General features: G+C 36.8%; 1 protein-coding gene and 1 pseudogene across 2 annotated transcripts in view; both read right to left on the reverse strand.

The window, feature by feature from the left end:
- LOC105481413 (phosphatidylinositol-4-phosphate 3-kinase catalytic subunit type 2 gamma) overlaps positions 1 to 18146 on the reverse strand; it is a 421186-nt gene that overhangs the window by 287675 nt on the left and 115365 nt on the right. For both annotated transcript variants that reach the window (XM_011741018.3, XM_024792846.2), the window contains 2 exons: positions 12661 to 12783; positions 2299 to 2430 (listed from right to left, as the gene is read on the reverse strand). In XM_011741018.3, coding sequence (XP_011739320.2) covers positions 2299 to 2430; positions 12661 to 12783 — 255 coding nt within the window. The remainder of the gene's footprint in view (positions 1 to 2298; positions 2431 to 12660; positions 12784 to 18146) is intronic.
- LOC105481410 (zinc finger CCHC domain-containing protein 9 pseudogene) lies at positions 5573 to 7121 on the reverse strand (annotated as a pseudogene).

The following is an 18146-nucleotide window of genomic DNA, read 5'->3' on the forward strand; positions in this document are numbered from 1 at the left end:
CACGGGATTATAAAACTTCTGTGGGCCAAATTTACCTTTGGATTTGAGACTTTTAAAAATAGAACTGAAGACAAGTTTGCATGCTTGAAACTGAAGAGGTTTATTTTTATTTTCAGACTTTGTTGATGCAGCCCTAACTGATTTATCTGAGTTTAATCACCATTGGTTTTTCTGAAACCCACTTCTGGAAACCACAAAGAGATAGGAAACCTTTAATTCTGCGTATTTTCAGTTGATATATGTGTTGGAAAAAATAATGACGTAAGCACTCGTTATAGTTCCACATGGCTAGCTATGGGCAATTTGAACTGTAATAAAAGACAGATTCAATACCAAATGTTTATGAGCAGGGATTACCCCATCAAAGGAAATGAAATTAAGTCACCAATTTGCTGTGATCTGGAAATATCTGCATCAAATAAATTGGGTTAGAATCTTTGTAACTTGAAGCAATGAGCAAAGTGGAGTCTTTGCAGTCTCCCAGTTGCCCCATGTGACGTATTTCTGGTTTCTTAAAAATATCTGTATTTCCTTAAATTGTCTACCACAGGAGAAAAGCAGATTTTCTGATTTTCAGGAGAAACAGAGCATTTTTCAAAAATGTTTAGAAATCCTTATTGAGTAATTGTTGAAGTGAGTTGTGTTTTTTGATGTCTCATTATCTACAATTTTGACATATCCCCTTAAACCAAATGCCACCTAGGATCAGTCCCAGATCCCATCTCTCACAAATGCTCATCTTCTATGACCACTCGCCTATGACGTGCTTACCAATGGTAAGTGACATATGACAAAACAACATGGAGGTGGTATTTTTACTATCATAACCATCTGGAAAAATGCCTTGACGATTAGTTTTAAAGACAAAAATATTCCTAAATTCTTGTATGTTTAGTGTTTATTGATTGCTATGTGCAAGTAGTGTGTTACATGATGTGAGAGTAAAATGGACTTAACGTTTTTTTTTTTTTTTCAGTGACTAGCTAGAAATATTCTACAAAAAATGGTAGATCTTACAAATACTGCAGGTGAAACTTTAAGGAAACTCACTCAAGAGAAGGAAGGACACTTGTATAGCTGTTCCTAGTGAGAAAGAAAATAAAGTTCTTAGCATACAAATCATATCTTTGAGATGTCTAACAGCAGTAGGTATTGCTTTTAGGGATAATCTGTTTCCTATAGACCTTGAAATCTTATTTCATTCTTTATCTCCTCTATAGGGACTGTTTTTTTCCCTCAATTCAATTTAGTAAACAAACCTGTACTGATTGCCTATTTATATGAGGTGCTACGTTAGATGATAGATATGACAAAGATAAATACATTCTCTGTCCTCAAGGAACAATGGTATAGAAATGGGCTAAAGCATGAAAACAAATAACAGAGCAACACACACACACACACACACACACACACACACACAGAGCTTACACCAGAATTAATCCAACGAAGAAGATTTGAAACATCTATTATGGTTGCTGATAATAATTTTTTATATTGATTAGGTCTGGGAAATAAAAATTAATAACTTAAAAAAATTTGTATCACCATATCTTTCTAAAACAGCAGAGGGAAAAACATATGTTATAAAAATATTAACATTACAATATATGTGCTGATTTTTTGAAAGTCCCAAATTTTATCATTTGATTCTGAAGCAAGACTAGCCATGTGAAAAGTGGTTGATTTTTAAAAAATATTTTTTCCTTAATACCATAGAACATCATGTAATTGATTTTATCAAGTATTCTGAATATTAATATTTTCCAAGACTTATGGTTAAATGAACACTTCATTTTGCAATGATCGTTAGTTCTGAGAGAATATCTGAACTTATAATTGACCTAGTTTTCTGAAAAATATCACCTTAAAGTTACTAAATATTTCTTCTTGACAAGAAAAGGTCAGAAAGTCAGTTACCTTGTATAATTTTACTTTAGCCAGAATTCCATGACTTATATTCTTTCTAAATGACAGTATTAATCCAAATCATTTTGAATTACTAATTCCAAAGAAATCACTTGGTCAGAAAAGAAAAAGTAATTGAGACTGGTCATGCCTATACCTTTTCATTATAAATGACCCCGCTGACAAGTTCAGCATGAGTCCTGTTTTGAAAGCCATTTCTACAATTTTACTTTTCAGTTCTGCTTTCAGCAGTCATGATTTATATTGAACTATGTCCATTTTAGAATAAAATGTCTTGATTTCCTCATTATGCCATATACTCCCAAATATTTACTTCTAAGAATGTTTTATTGAAATGATAGGCTTATTACTCACAATTGATACACTTACTCTTTTGGAAACAGTGGAAGACAAGTCCAAGCCAGTAAATTTGCATTGTTGGTTGTACAGGCAATCCCAAACAGTTTTACAGTGAGCATGGATTCCCTTGGAAGTGACTTTATTTCAAGGGGAAAATTGATCCTAAGAACAAAAGAAAGAAGTAGCATTACCTACCCAATTGTACTGATATTTTAATGAAAATGTTCTTATACTGTACTGGTCTGGGACAAAGATATTTAACTATTTGAATTGAGGCTGCCTCTTGAAATTTTTTGTTTAATCTGTAAAAATGAAAATTCAACAGAAATATGTAGAATAGTGAGCTTTTGTTAACTGATGCAACTTATTCCTGATCATGTTGACATGTAGGTGTATTTTTAAAAGTTACAATAACTTGAACATTTATTCTTAATCTGTTGCAAGCACAGATGAAAAACAGACTTAGAAAGACACTGTGTTAGGGAGTTGGAGGAGGCAGGAAATAACTCAAAATGATTCTGAAAGATTAAGCTATAATGAGGTGGAGATTTGGAAAAGAATATTCCAGAAAGAGGAAAAAGCACAGACAGGGGCATATATGGATGAACGACTAGGTGTGTCTGATAAATGGTGAACAGTTCATTGTGGCTAGAACAAAAGATGAAGTCAAGTTGACAGGGGAAATTATGGAGGATGTAATTAGAAAGATAAGTGGTTGCCAGAATACTTAAGAGCTCTACATGCCAGGCAAAAGAATTTGAACTTTTCCCTAAAGTCAAAAATAAATATTTGAAAGAGCCAAAGTGTAGAGAGTTTTTTGTCATTTTAAATGTGGCCCATTCTGGATCATGATGAGGTCCTAGGAATTTGTGGGATGGTCACTGAAATGTAACACATATACAGTCTCTGGATATGATAAGGTCAAGACACTCTGAACTCAGATACTGGATAGATTATAGATACTAGCAAATTAAATTGGCTAAGGATAGACACAAGGTTTTTGATGGTGAGAAAAACTCGAGTTTGGGTTGAAGGCATCAATATATATAAGGTAGTGTCCAGAAGGTCATAAATACTACTATAAGACTGGGTGGGGTATACATAGGTGGCATGATTGTTTGAGAAGGGGCTTTTGACAGAAAGTTGAGATTGTGATCTGACATCCCTAATAGGGGCAGGGAGACATGTACCTTTCATTCTTTTCTGGAGTCATCTGAATTGTATAGAATTATATGATCAGGAAATGAAAGAAATTTTTTTCTTTCAATTTTCTCAGGAGATCAAGAGATGAAAGAAATGTTTTTTTCCCAGGAGCTGAGATGGGGAGATATGTTTACTAGTAGGTGAGAATGCTAAAGAGGAATGAGGAAATTGGAATAAACTTTGGCAGACAAGGCCAGAGTCATGGGAGATAAATCACTGATGAATGGGAAGGATACAGAGGAGACTTGAAGAGTGACTGAGCAGCTTTATGGGATGATACCTGATGGCCATGAGGTGTGAGGGAAATACACAGAATCTACTGGCCTTGTCATTCCTGGTTGAACTATGATGTTAAATTGTTTGAGCAGTAGGTGATTATTAGAGTACCAATGATGACCAAAGCCTATTGTCCAACTGAAAGGTGCTGACTGAGGTTCACCCAGCTGAGGCCTCAGGTAATATTAAGCATCTTCTCACACTAGGAATTGGCTTTCTAATCTGGAGACTAGGGAGCAGTTTTTACCCTGGGTTTCAAATCAAACTTGGTGACTCCTTTTTTTCAGTGCCTGTACAGCATCCAACCTTGGGGATAAGGAGAAGTTAAGTCAATGACCATAATTGAATTTGAGGAAGTACATCTCTCTCTCCTTCTCATGGTGTCCACTGAGATAATCAAATCCAGATCCAGCATGGTCATAGAGCAGTGAGCAGGATGAAAGACAGAAGAGCTATTTTAGAAGTAAAAAGCGGCCGGGCGCGGTGGCTCAAGCCTGTAATCCCAGCACTTTGGGAGGCCGAGAAGGGCGGATCACGAGGTCAGGAGATGGAGACCATCCTGGCTAACAGGGTGAAACCCCGTCTCTACTAAAAAATACAAAAAGCTAGCCGGGCGAGGTGGCGGGCGCCTGTCGTCTCAGCTACTCGGGAGGCTGAGGCAGGAGAATGGCGTGAACCCGGGAGGCGGAGCTTGCAGTGAGCCGAGATCGCACCACTGCACTCCAGTCTGGGCGACAGAGCGAGACTCTATCTCAAAAAAAAAAAAAAAAAAAGAAGTAAAAAGCATAACTAATGTCTGATTCTTGGCATACCAGTGAAATAAAACAATAAAGAATTAAAGATGAATTCTAGTTTCTAGATTACAACAGATATTTTGGTTTTTTTATTTTCATATTTTTATTTCCAGAATTTCTTTTTTTAGCGTTTATTTTAGGTTGGGGGTACCTATGAAGGTTTGTTACACAGGTAAACACATGCCATGGTGTTTGTTGTACATATTATTTCATCATCCAAGCATTAAACCCAGTATTCAATAGCTATCTTTTCTGCTCCTCTCCCTCTCCCCACCATCCCCCCTCAGGTAGGTCCCAGTGTCTGTTCTTTCCTTCTGTGTGTTCATAAGTTCTTTTTATTATTATTATTATACTTTAAGTTCTAGGGTACATGTGCACAACATGCAGGTTTGTTACATATGTATACACGTGCCATGTTGGTGTGCTGCACCCATTAACTCGTCATTTACATTAAGTATATCCCCTAATGCTATCCCTCCCCCCACCCCCCACCCCATGACAGGCCCCAGTGTGTGATGTTCCCCACCCTGTGTCCAAGTGTTCTCATTGTTCAGTTCCCACCTATGAGTGAGAACAGGCAGTGTTTGGTTTTTTGTCCTTGCGATAGTTTGCTCAGAATGATGGTTTCCAGCTTCATCCATGTCCCTATAAAGGACATGAACTCATCCTTTTTAATGGCTGCATAGTATTCCATGGTGTATATGTGCCACATTTTCTTTTTTTTTTTTCCGCAATAGAAAATGGATTTTTATTCCATATTTTAAAAATATAGACTCTCTAGCAACTTATAAATTTCTATTATAATAATAAATTGATACTTTGAGCCAAGAAAACGATATAACCAAAAATTCATTTGTACCCTTTGTTTAGGGGTGTTTTACATTTATGCATAATTTTGCTTTTATAAAAGATGATTGTTACAATCAGGTATACAACTACTTGGTTATGCCTAAGTTCTGTCTCTTAAAATATGTTCTTTTAGAGAATCCATTTAATCATCTTATTCTTCAATTTTCTCCAAACAGTGCTAGAAGTACAATTTGATGGACAGAATAAACAAAATTGTTTTCCATCACACCCAGATCATACTGATATCTACAGTATAGTCCTGGCTACAAGGGAGCTCAACTCTAACTCATGATGTGGGCCTGGTTTAGAAAGTAGCGACGAGGTGGTAACTAATGATAGTGCTAGTTGTTATCAAAAATTAACAACTTTAGGTATTTTTGTTTTGGGTTTTTGCGGTTTAGGTGCATCCAAAATTTCTTCATAGTCTGCACTCATTCCCTTTGCCCAGCGACCAACTGTGACCATTCGCTCTGAATTCTGACTTTCAGGGCAATCTTTCTTTAAATGTTCCACAGAGTCACAAAGCTTGCAGCTGCCACCATCAGCATAGAGTCCTTCGGGATTATCCGGACAAGATCTAGACAGCTGCCCCATTTCTCCACAAACAAAACATTTTGCAAAAGGAAATTCGCCAAGAGCCGGGTCTACCTTAGCCTTACACTTGGTTATTTCGTGCTCTGTGGACCCACACCTGTAACATATCCCAGTGCCCATGTCTTGATTTTCAAGGGTGGCAGGGCAATCTGCAATTCCATGGCCAGGTTTTCTACAATGGAAACACACCATTGCATTTTTCTTTGCCGCTTGTCTTTTTAATCTTCTTCCTTCCCATCGACTCTTTCTTTAAAACAACTGCAATTTCTTCCCTTACTTCCTCACTGTCTGTTGCTACAATTTGCCCATTGTGAACCATCTGTGAATTCTGTCTTAAGTATTCTATGAATCCATTCACATCTTCATTTAAGTACTCCTTTTTCTTTTTCTTCTTTTTATGTTTTGCTTGGGGTGCATCATTTTTGAGGGATAGCCTATTGGCTTCACGTTGTTTACGATTTGGTAGGTTTTGGCTTGTTCCCTCAAAGGATCCCTTCTTCATATCCTCCCATGATGTTGCAGGCAAGGGTCTCTTGTTACATGTGGTACTAACTCGGGCCCACCTGGTCATAATTCCATCAGAGGTACCTCACTGCGCTGCCGCGCAGCTTCTTACCGCGCACGAATCCCCCAGAGCAGTCGAGTTCCACATTTTCTTAATCCAGTCCATCATTGATGGATATTTGGGTTAGTTCCAAGTCTTTGCTATTGCGAATAGTGCCTCAATAAACATACATGTGCATGTGTCTTTATAGCAGCATGATTTATAATCCTTTGGGTATATACCCGGCAATAGGATGGCTGGGTCAAATGGTATTTCTAGTTATAGATCCTTGAGGAATCGCCACACTGTGTTCCACAATGGCTGAACTAGTTTACAGTCCCACCAACAGTGTAAAAGTGCTCCTATTTCTCCACATCCTCTCCAGCACCTACAACAGATATTTTTAACTGATAGGAAACACAGAAGTAAGAGGAAATTGGGATGAGAATAATTAGTACAGTTTAGGGTATGATATTATTGAGTTAATGATAATTGTGAGATGCCAATACATAAACTGTCTGTGGAGAGGATGGGTCCAAGTTTAGATTTGTATATGTCTATGCTCAAAAAATGACCTTATTGACTAAGATGCATTTAATCTAAGTAATGCATTTAACCTTTCTAAGTCTTACTTTTCCTTGGAACTGTATTTTATATAACAAAATGGAACTGCTATTATATAACACAATATATGGCAAATTGTAGGTTGTATACCAGCATTATATTCATTTATTCAATCAGTATTATAATTATTTATATCAGCCATTGTGCATTTAGTACACTGGTTTGTAAAAAACACATTCCTTGTAGACAGATGAAATGTAAGTTGATATGATTTGGCTTTGTGTCCCCACCCAAATCTCATCTTGAATTGTAATCTCCAGGTGTTGAGAGAGGGACCTGGGGGGAGGTGATTGGATCACAGGAGCGGTTTCCCCCATGTTGTTCCCATGATAGTGAATGAGTTCTTAGAGATCTGATGGTTTTCTTAGTGGCAGTTTCTCCTGCTCTCTCTCTTTTCTTGCCACCTGGTGAAGAAGGTGCTTTCTTCTCCTATCCCTTCTGCCATGATTTTAAGTTTCCTGAGGCCTCCCCAGCCATGCGTAACTGTGAGGCAAGTAAACATCTGTCCTTTATAAATTATTCACTCTCAGCCAGGGGTGGTGGCTCATGTCTGTAATCCCAGCACTTCTGCCAAGACAGGCAGATCACTTGAGGTCGGGAGTTCGAGATCAGCCTGACCAGCATGGAGAAACCCTGTCTCTACTAAAAATACAAAATTACTGAGGCATGGTGGCTCATGCCTGTAATCCCAGCTACTCGGGAGGCTGAGGCAGGAGAATTGCTTGAACCCGTGAGGCAGAGGTTGCAGTGAGCTGAGATCGCGCCACTGAAGTCTAGCCTGGGCAACAAGAGTGAAACTCCATCTCAAAAAAAAAAAAAAAATTTACCCAGTCTTTTCTAGTATCTTTCTGACAGTGTGAGAACTGACAAATACATAAGTCTATCTAGACTTAATGGAGAAAAATAAAGAAAAGATTAGAGTGAGAAGAACCTTCTATTGTTAACATTGTCAAATTTTAGATTAAAATATTAAATTGGATACCTACATGTTTAGGTATCCAAAACTAAAAGTGCTCTCTTTCTTTTCTTTCAAATTCTTTTATACTTGTCATATTCATTTAAGGTAATATGGACATATTTCTCAGCTAAAAGAGGCTCTGAAACTTGACATAAAACGCTGATGATCCTGTGGAATGCACAGCAATTTCTTTAATGTTCTTTCTTTCACCTATAATTGACTTTTTATTCAGCTTTCATATTTCTGTGCTAGGATGAAAACTGTAATTTCACTTTATTTCTCACATGATCTAGAATGTTCCTTTTTTCCCATTAAGTCTGGCTTCTTCATGTATAACTTCACTTGTGAGGTTTTTTTTTTATATAACAAGAATGAAAGAAATTATATAAGTTACAGTGGATAGTTACTGCCAATCTCCATTCTGTCGTTTTTATTAATAAAAATAAATTCCTTTAGGATAAGAATAAGTGCTTCCCAAGTAGTTATTTATTCATTCTTTAATACCTATGAATTTTTAAAGTCAGAATAATCTTACCTTCACTGAACATTTTTTAAACTTTTGTATGGCTACTTAAAAATCAAAGGAATAAACTTTCAGATAAAAAAGAAAAAAAAAGAGACAATCAGTACGTGGAAACGGATTTTTTTTTTTTTTAAACCAAGGAACAGGTGTCGATCTCAAGTTTTAACCACATGTTTGCCTCACGACACTATTTAAGAATGAGCAATCACTACAATTTTTCTTAAAATCGTTTTATTGTATATGAAATAGTTTTGCTAAAACCAGAGTAAGCTTCTGAGAGTGAAAAATGAGAGATTTTGAAAGCTACACTTTTATTTATTTATTTTTATTTATTTATTTATTTATTTATTTTTATTTTTTGAGACAGAATCTCACTTTGTTGCCCAGGCTGGAGTGCAGTGGTGTGATCTCGGCTCATTGCAACCCCTGCCTCCGGTGTTCAAGCAATTCTTCTGCCCTGACCTCCCAAGTAGCTGGGATTACAGGTGCAGGCCACCATGCCCGGCTAATTTTTGTATTTTTAGTAGAGACAGGGTTTCGCCATGTTGGCCAGGCTGGTGTCAAACTCCTGACCTGAAATGATCCACCTCCCTAAGTGCTGGGATCACAGGAGTGAGCCACTGCACGTGGCTGAAAGTTACATTGTTTAGAAGTCTCCTATTAATACCGAAAAAAAAAATGAAAACACTAAACGGTAGACCATTGCAAGTACTTTTCACTGAGTGAAATGGGGAGCTAGTTCAGGATTTTTAGACAGAAGAATGGCATGCCTTGACTGATATTTTAAAGAGATGACTTTAGCTGTTGTGCAAGAACTGATATTTTAAAGAGATGACTTTAGCTGTTGTGCAAGAACTATGAAGGTGTAAGAGAAGTAGGGCGACCATTATAAAGCTATTGTGGTATAGAGAGGAGAGATGATGGTTGTTTAGACCATTGAAGGTGATGAGAACATACTCTGGATATGCTTTGAGAAAAGTGCCATTAAGATTTTCTGAACATAGGGTCTGAAATGAGATTCAGGCTAAGGATTTTGATCTAAACAATCAGAATTAGAATTGATTATCCAGAGTGGCCATCCATGGTTGGAGTGGTTTGAAATGTAAGATCAGAAATTTAGTTTAGGATATATTGATTCTGTAAGTATGGAGTTTGTGACTGATGCCTGGGTTGGTGATATAAATTTGGGAGCTGTTGGCATTTAAATTGTATTTAAAGGTATACGACTATAAGAGAAAAGTGAGGGAATAATGACGCATACAACAGAGAAGAGAGTTAAGGGCTAAGATCAGAATCAGTCTGGGAGAAGAAAAGGACATGGAGAACAAATGGCCAGTGAGGTAAGAGTCAGCCATGTGGAAAGCAAATTTTAAGATGGAGGGTGAGATCAACAGTGCCAAAAGCTTCTGATAGGTCGTGTAAGATGAAGATTGAGAAACAAACATTGGATTCAGCCATGAAGTTTACTGGTGACAATTTCAGTGGAGTAGAAGTGATGAAAGCCTGATTGGAGTATGTTATACAGCAGAGAAAAAGAAAAAACTTAAATAAAGTGAATATAGATAGTTACTCGGAAGGTGTCACTACAAAGCAGAGAAAAGAAATGGGGTAGCTGCTGGCAGGAAGATGGAGTAGAATAGAGGTTGTTATTATTTTCTTAACTTAAAACTTGAATACTATTCATGGGATGTAAATACTCTTGTCAAGATTTTATATGTTGTAAGAAAAAGTATGTAAGTCACAGTGAAACCATCAGCTTAGGAGTCACAGTGGGTCTAAATGCTAGCTCTGACACTTTCTGTTTGTGGCAACTGGTCCAAGTTAGTAAGTGTCAGAACTAGCATTCAAAATTTTTTCTTTGAAATTGAGTTCAGAATTAGATTTTTATCTTGAATTATCTATATGACGGCATAAGTGTGTTGAAAATAAATCTGATGTTTTAAAACAACCAGAAATTACTTTTAATTAAATCAGAAGAATAATTTTAGGGATTGAGCAGATTAGCAGTTTTTTTTTTTTTTTTTTTAGACTTGCTCTGTAGCCCAGGATGGAGTGATTTCGGCTCACTGCAACCTCTGCCTCCTGGGTTCGAGCAAGTCTCCTACCTTAGCCTCCCGTGTGGCTAGGATTACAAGTGTGAGCCATCATGCCCAGCTAATTTTTATATTTTTAGTACAGATGAAGTTTCACCATGTTGGCCAGACTGGTTTCAAACTTCTGACCTCAAGTGATCCATCCGCCTCAGCCTCCCAAAGTATTGGGATTATAGGCGTGAGCTGCCGCACCTGGCTTGGTTAATAACTTTTTAAAGGAGTCACTTGTTATACAAAATTTATTAATTTGCCCAATAACACTTATGGGACTCTTTGTCTGGTGCTGTTTTAGCTGATGGTGACTAAATCAATTTTTTTTTTAAATCTTTGTATCATTTGGTAGGAGCATATATAAATCTACACAAACAGTAGGTACCATAAGAGAAATTTACAGATTACAGATTACACCAAGCAAGGGTGTAATTTTGTCCAATGATTGGACAAAATTTTGTCCAATGATACAGGAAGGGTTTATACAGGCGGTAAAAGGTGCATCCTGAAAGATAATTACGTGTTTCCCAGATGGGTGAGTGGAACACTGTGTTCCTGATGCATGGAGGATCCCTGGCAGAGGCCTGACTTCTCAGTTCATAGTTAGGGTAAGTAGATCAGATGCAAAGAATGACTGGTGGACAGTCAAGGGATAGTTAGGGTAAGTAGATAAGATGCCAATGACTGGTGGATAGCAAGAACAGGGAATGGGGTTAATTCTAGAGGTAAAGATGCAGATATAGGTAGGGGCCACACCACAAAAGGCCTTGTGTGCTTTGCTAAATAATTTGTACTTTGCCTTATAAGAATTGGAGAGCTACTGAAAAATTTTACAAGCAGAGTTGATTCTATGAAAGAAAAAGGGATATTATTATTGAATGTCAGGTCTTTGGTCAAAGGAATAAAGAATCTTACCCAAAGAAGGGGAGATAGAGATTGTCATGGTCCTATAAGAGGGCAGATTTAGCTTGGAATGGGAGCGGCCATGAAGTATGTGAGAATTGAAGGTCACGTGCCATGTTTCAGGATACAGTCTCCATTGATTGTGGTAAGAGTAAGAGTAGAATAGATGGTGCGATCTAACATTATCCTCTTCTACAAATTCTGACACGTATTTATTAATGGAAAAGCATCATACTGGGAGTCAAATTATCTTCTAAGAAAGCCAGATCATCTGAAAGAGCTGAGGAGAAATAGGCTGGGGAATTTTCTTCTGCTTGAGGTGGGAAGAATATTGATCTAAGTGAAGCAATAGAGACTGCAGGGAAATGACTGGCAGAGCAGTGAGGAAATGCAGCAGTAACCATGGAAAAGCTGTGAATGAGGCTGATGAGCCATCTGGGGATCTGAGTAAAGGGAGGGCTTAAGTTGGGTGCAGAGAGCAAAAAAGTGGAGAAAGACAGTGATAATGTTAGGAAGGTACTTTATCTTCTTGATTTAACAAATCTTTACAGAAGAAGGAAGTGGGAGTCAGTCACCCCAAATTAAGCTTACACATATATAGATGTTTATTGTCAAAAAACTTGATTGTTTAAATAAATTTGTACTTCAGTGAGAAAATTGAGAAAATGGAGATTACCCACATTATCAGGAGGGCTATCTTTTCTTTGTTATACCTGGACTCCCTCCACTCCTGCCTCAAAGAGAGCATATTCCTGATATGCACAGTGTGTGAATGATTAATAAGTCTTCTTCTTTTTTCAATTTCCCTTTTTTCTCAGTTCAATAATGTGAATTGGACACTTGTCTAGGTTTCTAAATGGACTTTTAATCAGTTGAATTGAACAGTCAGTTATCTGTTATCCCTAGCATATTTATCACACCACTGAATCAAATCAACTGGCAGCATATTTTTAAATCACATTCTTTGCTTTTTAAAAAAAGGGGGAAAAAGCTGACCTTTATTAGATAAATAATCCAGACAGAGTAAAGATTAAACTTACGTTTCATTCCAATTGACCAAGAAAAAAAATAACTTCTTGACTGGAATATTTCTGTAGTTTCTCACTTGGCACAGCTTCTTTCCAGCATATGTAAGCCAACAGGTAAAAGAAAATGCTTTGTAGCTAAAAAGAAACAACATCAATTCAATATGCTTAGCAGTTTAAAGAAACCAGCTTTCTATATGGGTCAATTATTTTTGTAGTCAAAAGTCAAATGATAAAGTGATGTTTGCTTGCATAAAGCATGCTTTAAAAATTGCTTCAAGAATTTATGCTGGGTATGTCAACAAGACTGTGGAATAGGAGGCCCTAAGACCTTCCTTTATTCATGGAGAGCAAACTTCAACAATATGCTGACTGATTCCTTTTGTAAGAAAACCAGAAACCAGTTAAGAGGCTCTGTATCCCAGGTGAATTAAAAACCAGCCACGTCAAAGTTGGTAGAAAAATTTGTGGCACTCACTTACCAGAGCCTCTTCCCTGGCACAGGGTGGCATGATCAGAAAGAAACTCTCAACTTCTGGCTTCCCATCAAGGAGGGAAAGAGAATATGGGAATATACATCTAACACTTAGACTTAGTACCATCAAGGCTACCCAAGGAACTAGCTTTTGTCTTTCCTGGATATAAATGCTGACAGGAAATGTCACCAGTTTAGGGGCCACTGAAAACAAAGATGATGGTTTTTACTAGCACATACTTGCTATTGCTTCTCTCCATAACTCAGCATAGAATGATTTTTTTAAAAACTGCAATTTATGGCTTCTCCTTGGGTAGGAAAAGAATTGATTCGTGTGTCTATCATTCCAGTTTTGGGGCTACTATCAGAAGGACTAGTTTCTGTCTTGTCTGTCTTGGAGCACTGACAGGACCCTGCATACCCTAGAGGCCTGGAGACTGTTGAGAACAAAAAAAAGTTGGGTGGCTTCTTATTGTTCCAGATGTCCTATGATACATTGGACAAAGCCTGTATACCTTGTCAGCCTCTCCCTGGTCAGGGAAAACGATGGGGAATAAAGGAGCATATGTCCAACACTCCAGCTTTTAAAGAGTTTGCCTGAGGGACTGGTTTCTGTCTTATCCAACTAGAAGCACTGACGGGATGCAGCATACTTTAGAAGCACAGTCCTGAAAACAAAATAATCTGATCACCTCACAGAAATTCCAGAGAACCTGCAGTACCACAGACAGACACCAGAAGAAGCAAGAAAACATGAGCTCCAAGAGACAGAAACCAGCAAAATCCCTCTAATTGCGAATTTATAAGTACAAGCAGAGTGAAGATGCACTCATATAAAAAGTTTGGAAGGCACCCAGAATCTCTAGCCAGGCTTATTTTTGAAGCTTTTTTTTTTTTTTCAGTGTGAAGCCAGACCATAAAGACTGAGAGAGTTAGCTGTTTTTTCAAATGCACAGATCTCAACACAAGGTCATAAGGCACACAGAGAAACAGGGAATCATGACCTAGCCAAAGAAATAAAGGAACAAAACAAACCAATTCTAAGAAAATAAATATATATAAATTACATGACAAATAATTCAAAATAACCATCATAAAGATACTCAATGAAAAATTATGGATGAATAAAATGAGAATACCAACAAATATATAGAAAATATTATAAAAAATAACCAAATAGAAATTTTGGAGCTAAAGGATACAATAGCTGAGTTGAAAAATGTACTAAAGAGATTCTGAGGCAGACTTCATAAAGCAGAGGAGATAATCAGTGAACTTGAAGACAGGTTATTTGAAATTATCCAGCCAGAGAAGCCAAAAATGAAAACAACAACAAGAACAACAACAAAAACCCCACAATAAACTTCAGAAAGCCAAAGGGAATAATGGGCACCATCAAGTAGGCCAATATATCAATATATCATTATGGGATTTTCAGAAAGAGAAAAAAGAAAAAAAAAGAGGGAGGAAAGCTCATTTGAAAAAGTAGTGGTCAAAAACTCCCTAAATTTGGGGAAGAAAATGAACATCCAGATTCAGGAAGCCCACTGGATGCCAACTATGAAGAACCCCAAAGAACCCCAAAAAGACCCCACAGGGACATATTAGAATCAAATTATAAAAAGTCAAAGAAAAAAGACAATTTCACAAGCAGCTAGAGAAAGTGACTAATCACGTATAAGAGAACATTCATAAGATTATTAGTGTATTTTACAGCAGAAACTTTGTAAGCCAGAAGGGAGAGAAATAATGTATTTAATATGCTGAAAGAAAAACAAAACTGTCATTAAAGAATACTGTATTTGATAAAATCATCCTTCAAAAATGATGAAAGAGAAATACTTTATGAGATGGATAAAAGCTGAGGGAGTTCCTCACTACAAGGCCTGCTTTATAAGAAATGCTAAACACTGTCCTTCAAATTGAAGTGAAACAATGCTATAGAGAAACACAAAAGCATCTAAAAGTATAAAACTCACTGGTAAAGGTAAATATATAGACAAATATGCAATACTGTAATGGTGCTAAATAAATTACTTTTAATTCTGGTATAGCATTTAAAAGATAAAAGTACAAAAATAGCTACAACAATATATTAATGGAGATGTAATATAAAAAGATGTAATTTGTAACATCAATAACATAAAGTGTGGTGGGAGAAGAAATAAAAGCACAGAGTTTTCGTATATGATTGAATTTAAGTTAACAGCTTAAAGAAGGTTGTTATAAATATATGATATTTTGTATTAGACTCATGGTGAACACAAAATGAAACCTGTGGAAGATACACAAAAAATAAACAAGAAAAAAATCAAAACATGTTACTACCAAAAAAATCCAAGCAAGTCATTACCAAAAAAAAAAAAAAAAAAAAAAAAAATCTATGAACTCTATGAACACTAAAAAACACAGCCAGAGAGGCAAAGACAAAGAAGCTACAAGACAGAAAACAATTGACAAAGTGTTAATAGTATAAGTCCTTTACTATCAATTACTTTAAAAGCAAATAGATTAAATTCCCCAATCAAAAGACATTATCCATTTAACCAACAGCATGGCTAAATGGACAAAAAGTATATAAGATCCAACTAGATGCTACTCACAAAAGCCTCAATTTAGATTTAAGGACACAAATAGGTCAAAAATGAAAGGATAAAATAGCTATTCTATGCAAATAGTAACCAAGGGGAGCAGCGGTGGCTACGCTTACACCACGAAAACCAAGTGTAAGTAAAAAACTGTAACAAGAGAAAAAGAAGGAAATTATATAATGACAAAAAGGTAAATTGACCAGGAAGATACAAGAATTTAAACGTATCCGCACCCAACATCAGAACACCCAATATATAAAGCAATATCTGAACCCAACATATAATGCATTGACAGAGCTGAAGGAACAGAGAGCAATACAATAATACTAGACATCATAACCCACTTTTAATAAGTAGAACATCCAGATAGAAGGTAAGAACAGAGGATTAGAACAACACTATAGACCAAATGGACCTAACAGATATATACAGAACATTCTACTCAGCAGGAGCAGAATACATATTCTTCTGAAGCAAACAGGAAACACCCTCCAGGCTAGATGACATATTAGGTCACAAAACAAATCTCAACAAATTTAAGAAAATTGAAATAATATCAACTAGCTTTTCTGACCACAAGAGAATGAAATTCAAAATCAATAGCAGAAAGAAATCTGGAAAATTCACAAATAGGTGGAAATTAAACAACACACTCTGGCAAAACCAACGGTTCAAAGAAGAAATCAAAAGGGCAATTACAAAACATCTCAGAATTGGCAATGCTTACAGCTTCAGCTTGAGGAGAGTATCCTGCCCAGGTGCAGTGGCTGCCATTGAGATCCACCTGAGATCTTTTGCCTCCAGCCTTTCAGCACTCCCAGGCTGCAGCTCCTGCACCTGTTCAGCTTGCTCACTCGCCCTACCTTCCCTGTAGCCTGCTGCACCATGGAGTTGGCATTAGTGGCACCAGTGGCAGTTGAGCTGGTCTGCAGCAGCAGGTACCAACATTTATAGAATGAAGAAGAGCCTGAGGAACCTGAGAAGGCTTCAGGTGAGGTTCCTCCATCTTATGGCATCAACTCTGCAGAGAGTATGGTGTATTTGACTACAATGATGAGTCTAATTTTCCAAAGCCCCTGTTTTACAATGTGGTTGTAAACATTACCAATTTATAATCAAGTCATGAGAATTAAGGCTGAAGCTATTTCTTTGGTTCCTGGAAGAGATGAGGATTTTGTGGGACGGGATGATTTTGATGATGCTGACCAGCTGAGGATACGAATTTTTTTTTTTTTTTTTTTTTTTTTTTTTTGGTTAACTTTTTCCTGGCATTCTTCTTAACTGGATTAAGTTTTTTCCTGTCTTTTTGCCTGACTGCTTCAGTGGCAGGAAGGTATGACACCCATTTCAGAATTTGGTCTCTTTCTAATTAAGTGGGTCCTGAGAGTCAGATTTCTAACCTGTTTTCCTTGATACGTTCATGGTCAGCACTGCTGCTGTGAGATGAACCAAATGCTGAGTTAAGATGCCCTATCCAATGTGATGATCATAAATTATTAGACATCTTGGGGTAAAAATGATCTCAAATTATCCTTACATTTTAAATGGATAAGAATCCCAGTTTGCTGGCATAAAGCCAAGTGTGGGATGCAAGTGCCTAGCGGACCACTTCTGGTAAGCAGAACTGGCGAATGTTAGTTTGGTAAAGAAACTAAATCTAAAGTTAGCAGAAGAAAAGACATAATAAATATGAGAGCAGAAAAAAATGGAATACAGAATATTAAAAATAGAACTACCATATAATCCAGCAATCCTACTTCTGGGTGTTTATCCAAAAGAACTGAATTAAGATCTTGAAGAGCTATCTGAACTCCCATGTTCGTTTCAACATTGTTCATAGTAGCCATGATGTAGAAAGAATCTAAATGTCCACCAATGGGTGAATAAAGAGAACATGGTATATACATACAATGATATAGTATTCAATCTTGACAAAGAAGAAAATCCTGTCATAATACAACATGGATGAATATTAAGGACATTATGCCAAATGAAATAAGCCAATCACAGAAAGACAAATACTAAATATACCACTTCATGAAAGCAAAAAATAGAATGTTGGTTACCAGGGACTTGGGGATAGAAAAGGATAGATAAATGAAATAAGCCAATCACAGAGAGACAAATACTGAATATACCACTTCATGAAAGCGAAAAGTATGTTGGTTACCAGGGACTTGGGGATAGAAAAGGAAGGGGTAGAGGAGTAATGGGTACAGAATTTTAGCCATGCAAGATGAAAAAAGTCTACAAATCTCCCATACAACAATGCACATGTAGTTAACATTACTGTACTTTACAATTAAACTTTTTTAGTAGGGTAGACTTCATTTTCTATATTTTTACCACAATTTTTAAAAGGTTGAAAAAGAAGAAACAATATGCTAATGTTCTGGTAAACACAAATTATTTAGGACTAGATTTTTGTATAAACC

The sequence above is a fragment of the Macaca nemestrina genome, chromosome 10 (assembly GCF_043159975.1).
Source record: "Macaca nemestrina isolate mMacNem1 chromosome 10, mMacNem.hap1, whole genome shotgun sequence".
Classification (NCBI taxonomy): domain Eukaryota; kingdom Metazoa; phylum Chordata; class Mammalia; order Primates; family Cercopithecidae; genus Macaca; species Macaca nemestrina.